The sequence below is a fragment of the Lonchura striata genome, chromosome 1 (genome assembly GCF_050655825.1).
Source record: "Lonchura striata isolate lonStrDom1 chromosome 1, ASM5065582v1, whole genome shotgun sequence".
NCBI lineage: Eukaryota > Metazoa > Chordata > Aves > Passeriformes > Estrildidae > Lonchura > Lonchura striata.
In genome coordinates, this window is record NC_140703.1 from 118150676 (window position 1) to 118163239 (window position 12564).

Genomic DNA, 12564 nt, shown 5'->3' on the forward strand with positions numbered 1-12564 from the left:
GGAGCAGCCTGGGGCAGTGGGAGGTGTCCCTGCCATGGCAGGGGGTGGAGCAGGACAGGTTTGACCTGACCCAAACCATTCCATGGTTCAGTCATTTCAGTATGGAAAGAAAAGGAAAAAACAATTGTCAGGCCCTCTTGCATTGCAAAAAGTTCATTACTGTAGAGGAGATCTGGGTTGTTTTCAGTAAAATTCCCATTTGCTGGACATGTTTGTTAACTCTCTGACTTCCTATGTCTGCAGGTGGATGAAAGCCAGACTGGAGAGCCAGGGTGGCTTGGTGGAGAACTGAAGGGGAAAACTGGATGGTTCCCTGCAAACTATGCAGAGAAGATTCCAGACAGTGAAGTTCCAGCCTCTGCCAAGCCCGTGGCCGAGCCCTCTGCTGCTCCCAAAGTGTCTGTGCAGGAAACCTCCACCCCCCCGGCAGCCCCTGCCCCTCCAGAGGCTCCTGCAGCAGCCAACAACTGGGCAGACTTCAGCTCCACGTAGGTCTGGGTGCTGCTCAGCCCCTCAGGGTGTGGGGTCCTTTGGAGCTGGCACTGAGCACGCAGCCAGGGTGCAAACTAAAAACATCTCCTGGGAAGTGGAAGATGTTTTCTGTAGGAATCTGTTCAAGTTGCAGCCCTGTGGGACCTGGAGTTGCTCCCATCACACCTGCCTGGGCACAGCACAAACAGGAGACACCCAAATCCCAAGGTGTTCATTTCCTTGGAATCACAGAATCCAAGGCTGGTTTGGGCTGGGAGGGACCTCAGAGTCCACCCAGTGCCACCCCTGCCATGGCAGGGACACCTCCCACTGTCCCAGGCTGCTCCAGCCCCAGTGTCCAGCCTGGCCCTGGGCACTGCCAGGGATCCAGGGGCAGCCCCAGCTGCTCTGGGAATTCCATCCCAGCCCTGCCCACCCTGCCAGGGAACAATTCCATCTTCATCTGCCACTAAAATTTCCTCTTTCAGTGGGAACCCATTCCCTCTTGCCCTGCCACTCCTCTTCCTAATGAACAATCCCTCTCCATCTCTCCTGGAGCCCCTTCAGATACTGCCACCTCCTAAATCCCTTTCTCCTACATTAGTTTGCACCAAGCCTTATTGAATGCTTCCAACTTGCTTATTGTTAGGTATCATATGCTCATGGCAGTGATGACATGAAAAGGTGCTTTAATTCCTGATCAGAGCATTAGCAAAACTAATGGAATTGGAGCACATGCCCATCCCTGGGTGTCTTAATACACTGGGAACTTATCAACTGCAATTCCTTCTCCTTTGACCATGAAATCCATATTTATAAACTGATATCTCAGTGGGAGGCCCTGACACAGCTGGGGCTGCCCCTGGATCCCTGGCAGTGCCAAGGCCAGGCTGGACACTGGGGCTGGAGCAGCCTGGGACCTGCCATGGCAGGGGTGGTACTGTGTGGGTTTAAAGGTCCAAACCATTCCATGATTCTGTGTCTAAAAAAAAGGGATTTAAGAGGTCAGTGATGTGCAGGGGGAAGGTTTCAAACAGTTTTGGAAATAATGATGAGTTGTTTTTATTTCTCTTTCCACTGTGCGTAATTCAGCTTGCACTGCTTGAACTTCTGTTTGTGGGGACACAGCTAAGAATTGAGATAGAACCCTGTCCTTCAGTGGCAAGGACAAGGAGCTCAGTTTGGGGGTTGCCTTTGAAGGTGAAGTTCATGAAGTGGTTAACCAGTGTTTAGTTATACTGCTGCACCTGGAGTTAAGGTGCTGGATACTCGTGGAAAAGAAATTCATGTGGAATGCTGAAATATTGGTTCTGTGTGATTTTTTTGTTTTGTTTTGTTTTTTACTGTTAAAACCAGTAGGAATCACATGGTTCTTTTCTGTTTCTTTCTAGGTGGCCAGCAAACAGCAGTGAGAAGGCAGAGAGTGATAACTGGGATGCCTGGGCAGCTCAGCCCTCGCTGACGGTGCCCAGCGCGGGGCAGCTCCGGCAGCGCTCGGCCTTCACCCCCGCCACTGTCACCGGCTCGTCCCCGTCCCCCGTGCTGGGCCAGGTGAGCTCCTGGCCTCTCCCACCTGCTCTGAGCCAGCACAAAGGCTTGGAGAGCAGTGTGAACCTTGCCTGTGCATTGAAACACTCACCTGACGTGACATAGTGAACACCTCCAGGAGGGGTGGCAGGGAGGGTCCACCTGCAGAGCTGTCCCAGCCCAGGAGGAGCTGGAGCTGCTGCAGAGAGCCCAGAGGAGGCTCCAGGATGAGCAGAGGGATGGAGCAGCTCTGCTGGCAGGAAAGGCTGGCACAGCTGGGATTGTTCACCTGCACAGGAGAAGCTTTGGGCTGAGCTCAGGGTGGCCTGGCAGGGCCTGGAGGAGCCCCAGGAAAGCTGGAGAGAGGCAATTTCCAGAGCATGGAGGGACAGCACACAGGGAATGGCTCCCACTGCCAGAGGGCAGGGCTGGGTGGGAGACTGGGAATTGGGAATTGTTCCCTGGCAGGGTGGGCAGGGCTGGGATGGAATTCCCAGATTCCCCTGGATCCCTGGCAGTGCCCAAGGCCAGGTTAGACACTGGGGCTGGAGCAGCCTGGCACAGTGGGAGGTGTCCCTGCCATGGCAGGGGTGGCACTGGGTGGGCTCTGAGGTCCCTCCCAACCCGGGCCATGCTGTGGATCTTTGATCCATTGGCAATATCTGGGGCAGGATTTAACACAAAGCAGTTTCTGGTTTGCTGGTCTGAGATGGCTTTTTTAGATTTTGGTGGTGTGGGATTGGGTCACTTCCTTGGGGCTTTCTTCACTCCCCCGAGAACCTTCACTCCCAAGTGGGTTAAGTGGAATAGCAATGGCAAAGCTCCCCAGCTGAATTCCTTCCCTCTCTTCAGGCATTTCCTTTTCCTCAGTGGAACAACAAACTGTTCTTGGGAGCTCATGTGTTCTGGGAAGTGCTAAACATTTATCTCAGAGCAAAAAGAAATTGCAATTTGGAATGAATAAAATGCAGCAAAGCATCATTTTTCCATAAAATGGACTAGGAGTCCTGCCAAAGCAGCTTCACAAGGGTTTATTACATGTGTATCTTAAATAAAAGTAATTAATTTAATCTTGCATTGCATTCATGATGTGTTAACAGGCAGAAATGCAGGAGGACTGTCAACATTTCTAGAATTACTTTGGAAGTTTAACTGATGCTTTAGCTGAGAGAGTCTCTATTTGTTGCTGTCTAAGCAGCCTGAGGATATAATTCCTTAAGCAGCTTTCTTGCTGCAGGTGGAGCATGGCTGACCCCTGTTTTTCTTTCTGAAGGGTGAAAAAGTGGAGGGGCTTCAGGCACAGGCTCTGTATCCTTGGAGAGCAAAGAAAGACAACCACCTGAACTTCAACAAGAACGACGTGATCACCGTGCTGGAGCAGCAGGACATGTGGTGGTTTGGGGAGGTGCAGGGCCAGAAGGGCTGGTTCCCCAAATCCTATGTCAAGCTCATCTCAGGCCCCATTAGGAAGTCCACGAGGTATTTTGTTTGCTTTTCCTGTCCTTCACTTCTGTGCTGGTAAAAGGAAATAGCAAGAGCTGCACCATTGAATTTTAAAGTTTTACCCTGTAAAAGGGACCTTGTTTTTATCTGGAGGGTTTCGACTTCCAATCCTGAAAATTCAAGAATTTTTCAATTTCTTAATTGAGAAATCAAAAAAATAATTAATTATAAGAAAATAAGAATTTAAGAAATAATAAGACTGACCTCAATAAGAATAAGAAAATAAGAATTTAAGAAATAAGAAGACTGACCTCAATAAGAATAAAAGAATAAGAATACTGACCTCAGTTCTCCTTGGGTCTTGCCTCACCAACAAAAGATTAATTAACCTTCTTAATTTTATGTGACTTGCAACTGAAAAATGAGCATATTGGACTTTCTGAAGTACAGCTGTGTAAGTCAGAGCTCCTCTCTGCCCAAATTTAAAAGGTAGTCCTCAAATCTAAATCACTTCTCATTATTCTTGGAGGATTAAACATCTAAAATCTCATTTTTTGTATTTTGAAGGCAACATTAGCATTAGGAATATAAATGGGAATGATTTCAGATTTTTTTTTTTCCCTGAGGAAAAAGGAGATGCACAAAGTTCTGTATTTAGGGCAGTTGCTTAAATGTGACCATGGCAGATCACTGGATTCAAAGCTTTTTGGTTTTTTTGCACATTTACTGTCTCTTCTTTTAAAACCCAGGGTGTTGCTTGGGCTTGCATTTTATATTTGAAATATAACAGTAATTTTTCTGAAGAGATTGAATTTCTTAAATAACCATTATTTTCTTCTAAAGCATGGATTCTGGTTCCTCAGAAAGTCCTGCTAGTCTGAAAAGGGTAGCATCCCCAGCAGCCAAGGCAGCGGTGTCAGGGGAAGGTGAGTCCTGGCCTGACAGCCTCTTACTCTGAATTGAACACAAGAACTCTGCTTTTTGCCAAAATCAGCAATCAGATTGTGCTCTTCAAGTGGTGGTAAAATCCAAGAGCTAATCAATTTGCCTCTAGAATAATTCAGAATTATTATTATTATTAGTGTAACGGTTTTTCTATGTTGTGTATAGAGAAGGAATAATTTCACATATCACAAAAATAATGAGCATATCCAATAGAAATATTGGGGAAAGTATAAGCTACAAAAGACATGAAAATATCCAGTAGAAACAGTGAAAAAAGTACAAACTACAAAAGATGTGAAAACATCCAGTAGAAATAGTGAAAAAAGTACAAACTACAAAAGATGTGAAAACGTCCAGTAGAAATAGTGAAAAAAGTACAAACTACAAAAGATGTGAAAATGTCCAGTAGAAATAGTGAAAAAAGTACAAACTACAAAAGATGTGAAAACGTCCAGTAGAAATAGTGAAAAAAGTACAAACTACAAAAGATGTGAAAACGTCCAGTAGAAATAGTGAAAAAAGTACAAACTACAAAAGATGTGAAAACGTCCAGTAGAAATAGTGAAAAAAGTACAAACTACTAAAGATGTGAAAACGTCCAGTAGAAATAGTGAAAAAAGTACAAACTACAAAAGATGTGAAAACGTCCAGTAGAAATAGTGAAAAAAGTACAAACTATAAACGATATTAAAATATATTTTGTAGTTTGTACTTTTTCCAATATTTCTCTTTTTTTTGCCTTTATTTTGGTGACATTTTCTGATCCAGAATTGGTTTTCTCAGAGGACCAAATAAGCACCTGTGTCCATGTGTCCATGGTGTTGGGAATTGGTAAATATTTTCATTTCCCCCAAAGCTGGTTCCCAGAGTTTCATTAGAGCTTTTAATAGATCCCAGTCACTTAGGGAATACTGGGATCTTTATGGCCAGCTCCATTTTAAAGGTGGGGCCTGGGGCACAGACTCAATTCAGATATTTTTCTGAAGGGTTTTCAAAGGGGAATTCCTGGCTGTAGCCACCCTTCAGCTGAAGGGGAATATCCCCACCTGAGCTGCCTTCACTCTTAATCCCCTGCAGTGCAGAGGCAGCTCAGAGGTTTGTTGATTAAATCACAGGCACAGGAGAGCAATTAATCTAAATGTAGGTTACAGGTGAACATTTGTGTCTGGTCCCTACAGAACACCTGAAGTTTCTAACTGCAATTCCAGGGACATTTTAGGGACATTAGCATTTCATTTGTGTCTGGCCTGAGCACCACAGAAACTAAAAGGAGGGAGCAGCAGAGAAAAGTTTATTTCAAAGTACAGCTGCTCTGCTCTGTAGTTATTCCATAGAATCCCAGCTGCTTTGGGTCAGAAGGGACCTTCAAGATCACCTTGTTCTGGTTTTCCTGGTATTTTTTTCCTGGTTTGAGGAGGAGGAATTGTGGGCATGAAGAGTCTTGTCCAGGTGGGATATCTCAGGTGTTGTGTTTGTATTAAAAAGGAACACAACTTTTCTTTAAACACTTCAAAAAAGCTGTGGTTTTGAGAAACAATAAAGCAGGGATTTAACATCTTCTGTCGAGAGGGTTGCAGAAAAGCTCATGTGCAGAAGGTGATTTTTAAGATGTGTGCACTTTGCATCCCAAACTCTGAAAATCCCACACATCAGCACAACCCAGAAATCACTGGGAAAAATGTTTTATATCTAAATAAATTATGTACATTTTAATTAAAATGGCAAATGGTATACAAACTCCCCCACCCCGAGGCAGCCTTTTGATAGATCCTATTCAGTTCTGATAGATACAACTTTATTCATGAAATATTGATGTTTCTGTGAGTAATAAATAATAAATTTGCCTTCTGCCTAGCCCTGATATGAAGGAGGTTTTGCAGGGGATCTCAGGGGTGTCTCAGGAGTTTTCCATGTGCTGTATTTCCCTTTTCCAGAGTACATTGCCATGTACACCTATGAGAGCTCGGAGCAGGGAGACCTCACTTTCCAACAAGGTGACCTGATCCTGGTGACAAAGAAAGATGGTGACTGGTGGACGGGAACGCTGGGTGATAAATCAGGAGTTTTCCCATCTAATTATGTGAGACTCAAAGATTCTGAGGTAGAGAAATGTTTTCTTTGGGGTTGTAGTGGTAGCTGAAGGCAGGGCATGGTAGGGGAAATAAAAATGCATTGTGGATTTATTGACTGAGACTGGAAAGGAAAAACAATTACAGTAACAACAATAGTTGCATTTTACAATTTAATATCATAAATAACTTGGGGGATCATCCATGCACATAATGCCAACATCAGTAGTGCACTTGACAGTTTTTTAGACACTGATCAGAACAGTCGTTATATTGCCCTGGTAAGTTTTTAATGCCTGAGCTGCATCTTACTGCTATTATTAAAAAAAAAAAAAAACAACCAAACAAATATCTACACAGTAATACTTCAGTTTATTACATTTTTCCCTATCATTTCTTGCAATCAAGAACGAATTTTGCACCAAAACTTTGCTAACTATTGTATTTATTTGTCAGTTTTTGACTGAATAATAGAGGTTCTTTTTAATCTCTTTTTAGCTTGAAATAATTCCACAGAACACATCCTTGTTGGGGTTTTTTGGGGTGTTTTTTTGTCGAGATGTTCTGTTATTTATATGGCTTGAGAGGATAATTTATCTCCCAGTAGGAATTGGTTTAGATTCAGGGCTGGGTACACAACTGATCTCTTGATGGGAAGGATACTGGTTTATATCTCTGGAATAATGGGGGGTTAAAGATAAATAAATAAAAATCAGTGGATTTGGGGGGTCTGGATGGTAATGCACAAGAACTGGGTGAAAGACTGCAGCACAGAGCCTGAGCAGAGTCACTCCTTAAAGCCATTCCTGCTGCTGGAAAAGCCACGGGGTAACAGCTGCAGTGAAATCTGCAGCTGTAGGAAACCTTTCAAGAGGCAATTTTCAGTGTCAAGAAATTCCAGCAACGTCCTCTGGGCCGGGGTTAAAACTTGTGGTTAGTGATGTTCAGTGCTGCAGTCCTTGGGGAGGTGGGACTGGGCACTGGAGCTCAGGTTCAGTTCTGAGCCCCCTTTTGTCAGAGAGCTCAGTTTGGTGTTTGTGTCACCTCAGCTTGGCTGGGCTGCCCCAGCTCAGTGCACTTCACCCAGAGCTGCCCTTTGTGCTGGTGAAAATCCCACCTTCAGCTCAAATCTTGATGAGAGAGGGAGGAAAGAGCACAGAGCTGGTGGAGCCCCTGCTGCTGGGATGTTGTGTCCATGCCAGGCTTCCTGTGCCTGCAGGACACGGATCTGCCTCCAAGTGGGGACCTGGGTTTTGCTCTCCAGCCTGCTCCCAGAGCCAGTTTTTGCAGAGGATTTCAGAGTCCTGGCTCTCTGGGCACTCAGATATGCTGCTGTGCTTGGACAGCTGCCTGGGCTGGAAGATGTCCTGAAAAGAGGAATAATTTCATGTGTTCTGTACTATTGACAGAAGCAAAGAAAAACAGGAGTGATCTTTCAGCAGCAAGGGCAGAGTTTCTAGAAATGACTCAAAATCTCAATGGTTTCCACAGCAGAAGAATTTTTTACATTTGTTCTTTTGTGCCCATTCACCTCAGGGTGCTAAAATAAGCCATTCCCTGTTCCTTCAAGGTTCAGTTTATTAAAAAAGTGAGGAAGTCTTTGTTCTTCAGAGGAACAGTGGCCCATTCTGAGGTGTTCCTTAGAGGGAGGTAGGTGGATACAGGGTTTTATTCTGGACACTGGTGAGAATTCCCTCTGTGGGGATGTCTTGGAAAACACAACAATTTCAGGACTTGTGATTATAAAACTTTGCATGGGGGCTCAGAAAATAATCCCTGAATGGATCAAGTTGGGATCTGAAGGGTCCTGCTGTACAGCACAATTGGCAAGTCCTTGCTGGGGATTATTAAATTGACAGAGCAGGTTCTGCTCTGCTGGCTCAGGAGACTTCATCCCTTGTCACAAAGTGCCCTCAGGTGTGCAGGGGAGGCAGAACAGGCTCTGTCCTTGCTGCTGTGTTTTCCCTCAGCAGAAGGAGTAGGAATTGCTTCTCCCTGTCCTGAGTGGGCCAGAAATGGGAACCATCCTAAATGTGTTATTTATGAATTTAGTTCTTTCTTGAAGTGCTGCAGGACTTTCCCATGTGTTCCTTCTGCTTCTGAGGATTCAGAGAATCCTCAAAGGCAATTCAGACTCAGTCTGATGGTTCTGAAGTTTCTGTTTTAAAATCATCTCTCTGTGTCACAGACAGGCAATGTCCCAGCCTGTTTGGTCTGTCCCTGTGCTTCTAATCCAACAGTGTGGATGCTGACCAGGGCATGTCTGGGAGGAGGGGGTTCTCTGAAGGTCCTTGTTCTTTGCTGAGGAAGGCAGAGGTGGTTCCTCTGCCAGGACACTTCCAGAGCAGGAGGAATTCCTTTGGTTCACCCCCTCTGTGGAGCTGTCAGGGCCATCTGCCCCTGTCCCCAGAGCTGCACTGGGGTTTGTCCCTGCTCCCCTGGGGGCTCTCCTGGGTCCCTGCTCATGGCCCAGCTCACAGGGGGCAGGGAAGGGGGATCTGGGGACAATCAAAGCAGTGCAGGGAGGAGAGGAGGATCTGCTGCTCCTGTGGGGTGTGACTCTGATGATCTGTGACAGGAAAGGAGCTCTGAGACATCAAGGCAAGCTGAAGATGTATCTGCTAATCCATGTTAGAGGTGACTCACAGCCAACACAGGGCTTTGAGTGGCCCTTTTCTCTCAGCCACTGAGCTGTTCTTCAGTTACTCCTCAGTTTAATTGCTGCCAGAACCCCCAGGTTTTCAAAACATCAGTTGACAGGGAGAATATGGAGGAGGAAACTGTTCCACACAGGAGTTAGGATTCTGTGGAAGCCTTCACGTGGTTTGATGTTGGCTCCAAGTTTGAGGAGGATCCTGAAGGTGAAGTTGAGGGAGGTAGAAATGTTGAAGGCAGGAGGAGTTTTATGGCTCCCCAACATTCCTGGCCACAGTCCAATTTAGATTTAAGTTGCTATTATCCACCTCAGACCTCCTTAGTGCAGGACATAAAACTGTCAGTGGCCTGGGAGGAAACTGCAGGAATTATTTAGGGGGCAGGAACTGGACTGCTGTCAGGTTTTGCTGAATTTCTTGTGGTTCTTCAAAGGCTTTGCTTCCAATCCTTTGGATGCAGGTGTTCATCCCTCACCTCACCCTGTCTGGGTGCAGAGAGTTGCTCAGGAATATTTCCAATCCAGCAATTTGGAGGGATGAAAACTTCTATTGTTTTAGCTCGCCTCGACAGAATTCCCATAATGTAGATATATGGATTTGCAATTGCAAATGGGATATACTTTGGGATTGCAAATGGGATCTCCTTTGGGACTGCAAATGGGATCTCCTTTGGTATTTGCAGTCCGTGAAAGGGAATAAAAGTCTGCACTTTTGCATCAACAAATCATCCACTTTTTGCTTGGTATTTATTCCCAGGTTATTATTGCCATCTAAAATATTAAGGATTTTTGTAAGAACAGAATTTCTTGTGAGTTTTTGACTCACATGTTTGTTGAGTGAAGCTTTGTGAATCATTTTTGTGTACTGGAGAAAGAAGTCTGAGTGCTAAACTTGCCTCTTGTTCTCCATTTCAAGGCTCCAGGAGCAGCTGGGAAAACAGGAAGCTTAGGGAAGAAACCTGGTGAGTCAAATATTATGACAGCACCTTCTCTCTGTTCCTAAGTGTTCAATTCAATGGCAACAAAACCTTTTCTGTGAAAATAGAGTCTTTGCTCTTGGTCATCTTGGAGTAGTTTGCACTGATGAAAACCATTATAAAATAACTGGAATAAATGCAGTTAATAAATAATGTAAATGTAATAAAAGAATTCATCCTCTAATCATTCTAGTGTGTCAATCACTAAATAACATGTAGCTAGAGAATAAAAATGTGCTTGCTCAGAAGTGAATGTGAACTCCCTGCTGGATTGCTCAGCAGAGCAGTGGGAGCCATTCCCCCTTGCCCCAAGTCCCTCTCGAGCTTTCTTAGCTGTGAAAGCAGAAGACAGGAGGAGGAATTTCTCATTAAATACAGGAGGTGCTGGCAGGAGGGTGGAAGATTTAAAGAGAGAAAAACCAAGAGCAGAGTCAGTGCTGGGTGAGGGCAAAGCCAGGGAGTTGTTGGGCTGGGAACACAGTTCTGCTGCTGGGAAGGGCAGGGCTGGATGGGATTTTGGAATTGGGAATTGCTCCCTGGCAGGGTGGGCAGGCCCTGGATCCCTGGCAGTGCCCAGGGCCAGGTTGGACACTGGGGCTGGACACAGGGACAGTGGGAGGTGTCCCTGCCATGGCAGGGGTGGCACTGGGTGGGATTTGAGGTCCTTCCAACCCAGGCCATTCCGTGACTCCATGAATTTGTGTGCTGATCCCAGATCCAGGTTTAAAGCACCTTTATCACTCCAGGCCTTTCCACCATCTGCCTGGCTCCCCTGTCCCTGCCTCTCCTGCTGCCAGGTCCTGAGGGAGGTTCTGCTGCAGCTGCCCCTGTGTTCTTTGCATTGCTCCTCATCCTCCTCATGCTGCTCATTTTATCTCAATTGCTTCTCTGATAATTTTTAATATTCCTACTGGTCCTTTCCTCCTAAATTTCATGTCAATCATTTGATCATTTCCATGTTGGGCTTCAACTATCTCTGTATCTTCCCTGCACCAAAGCCTCCCTCAGTTCCCAGGGTTCCTGGGTTCCTCTGCCTCCAGCTGCCCTTGGAATGAATCCCTGAAGGATGAGTGATGTCCTGGGTCCCTCGGGAAGCTCCAGCAGCACCAGCCCCACTCTGTGTGTGTGTCCCCCTCACCCTGCTCATGCCCTGGGGACAGGGCTGAGCCTGCCTTTGGGAGGAATTCCTGCAGCTCCACTTGGATCCAAGCCTGGGTTAACCCTGTGGGAACCAGAATTGTTCCCTGCCTTTCCACAAGCACTGTGGGGCAGAGGAAACTCCAACACCTGCTTGGGGTAATTCCCTGGAATCGTGAGCTCCCAGTTCCTCTGTGTCCCCTGGTGCTGGGAGGGGACCAGACAAAGCCCCTGTTCTGTGAGAGCCTCCATGGAACAGAGATTTCCTGAGAAATCCTCTTTGCTGCACTGGAAAACATTCTTTAGGGGCCAGGGGCTGAGAAATTCTCTGCCAGCCTGAATTTGTACCTCTTGGTGCAACTTCATTATTTTGTCATTGATGTGTCTGCTCTCCTTAGGGAGCTCAGTGCAAAGATGTATTTACTGGAAAACACTGCATTTTAAAAGCTGTACAGTTCCTATTATTATTATCCATTTCAAACATATTTGATCTTCAACCATAGAGCTGCTGCACCTCTGGTTTATTACATCTTTATTCCTGTAGTGCTCTGAACCCTTCATTTATTTGACAATTACCACATGTATTCATGGAAATTCATAAATCCATAGCAATTTTCTGGAAAGGAATAACACAGTCTTATAGCAGAATGAATGTTGGATAAAATGTGCTCAGATTTTTTCAAATTAACCTTTTCTTTCCTCCTCTGCTTCAACAGAAATTGCCCAGGTTATTGCCTCTTACACAGCAACAGGCCCAGAACAGCTGACTCTTGCTCCTGGCCAATTGATTCTCATCAGAAAGAAGAATCCAGGTGGTTGGTGGGAAGGAGAGCTCCAAGTTAGTTCCTTTTTTTTTTTTTTTTTTTCTAGTAAAATCCCATTTAAAAAATTGTTTTTTAGTAGTTGAAAATGCTGAATGTGTCAATAACAAATAAATTTGACAATGTTCTGCAGTGCAGCAGTTCCCAAAAAACACCCTTGCAGAACACCTCACACCTGCCATGCCTGGATTTGGGAGAGCAGCAGGAGCTCAGGGCAGGGTTGGACTCTCCCAGGTGTTTTTGAGAGTAGAACTTGACAATTTGGTCCCCCTGAAGGAGTTTCTGTTTGGCTTGGGGTTTTTAGAAGGAAATTGGAGATGGGACAATGCTGTTGATTTATTTGTGCAGTGCAGATCTCAGACCAATTCAGTTATTTTTAACACTTTGTACCTGCCCTTTTTGCCTTTCCTGGTGATATTTTTTTCATCTTTTGTGGAGAAATCCTCTTGAAGGATTCCTCTGGGGTTTTCTATCACTGACCTTGATGCTGTTGGTAACTTTTAGCTTTAAAGAGTCTCCAT

At 45.4% G+C, this 12564-nt stretch overlaps 1 protein-coding gene across 7 annotated transcripts in view; it reads left to right on the forward strand.

The window, feature by feature from the left end:
- ITSN1 (intersectin 1) overlaps positions 1 to 12564 on the forward strand; it is a 106401-nt gene that overhangs the window by 67073 nt on the left and 26764 nt on the right. For all 7 annotated transcript variants that reach the window (XM_085587476.1, XM_085587463.1, XM_021538736.4 and 4 more), the window contains 7 exons: positions 244 to 488; positions 1863 to 2022; positions 3272 to 3477; positions 4285 to 4367; positions 6321 to 6487; positions 10025 to 10070; positions 11939 to 12060. In XM_085587476.1, the coding sequence (XP_085443602.1) occupies positions 244 to 488; positions 1863 to 2022; positions 3272 to 3477; positions 4285 to 4367; positions 6321 to 6487; positions 10025 to 10070; positions 11939 to 12060 (1029 nt within the window). The remainder of the gene's footprint in view (positions 1 to 243; positions 489 to 1862; positions 2023 to 3271; positions 3478 to 4284; positions 4368 to 6320; positions 6488 to 10024; positions 10071 to 11938; positions 12061 to 12564) is intronic.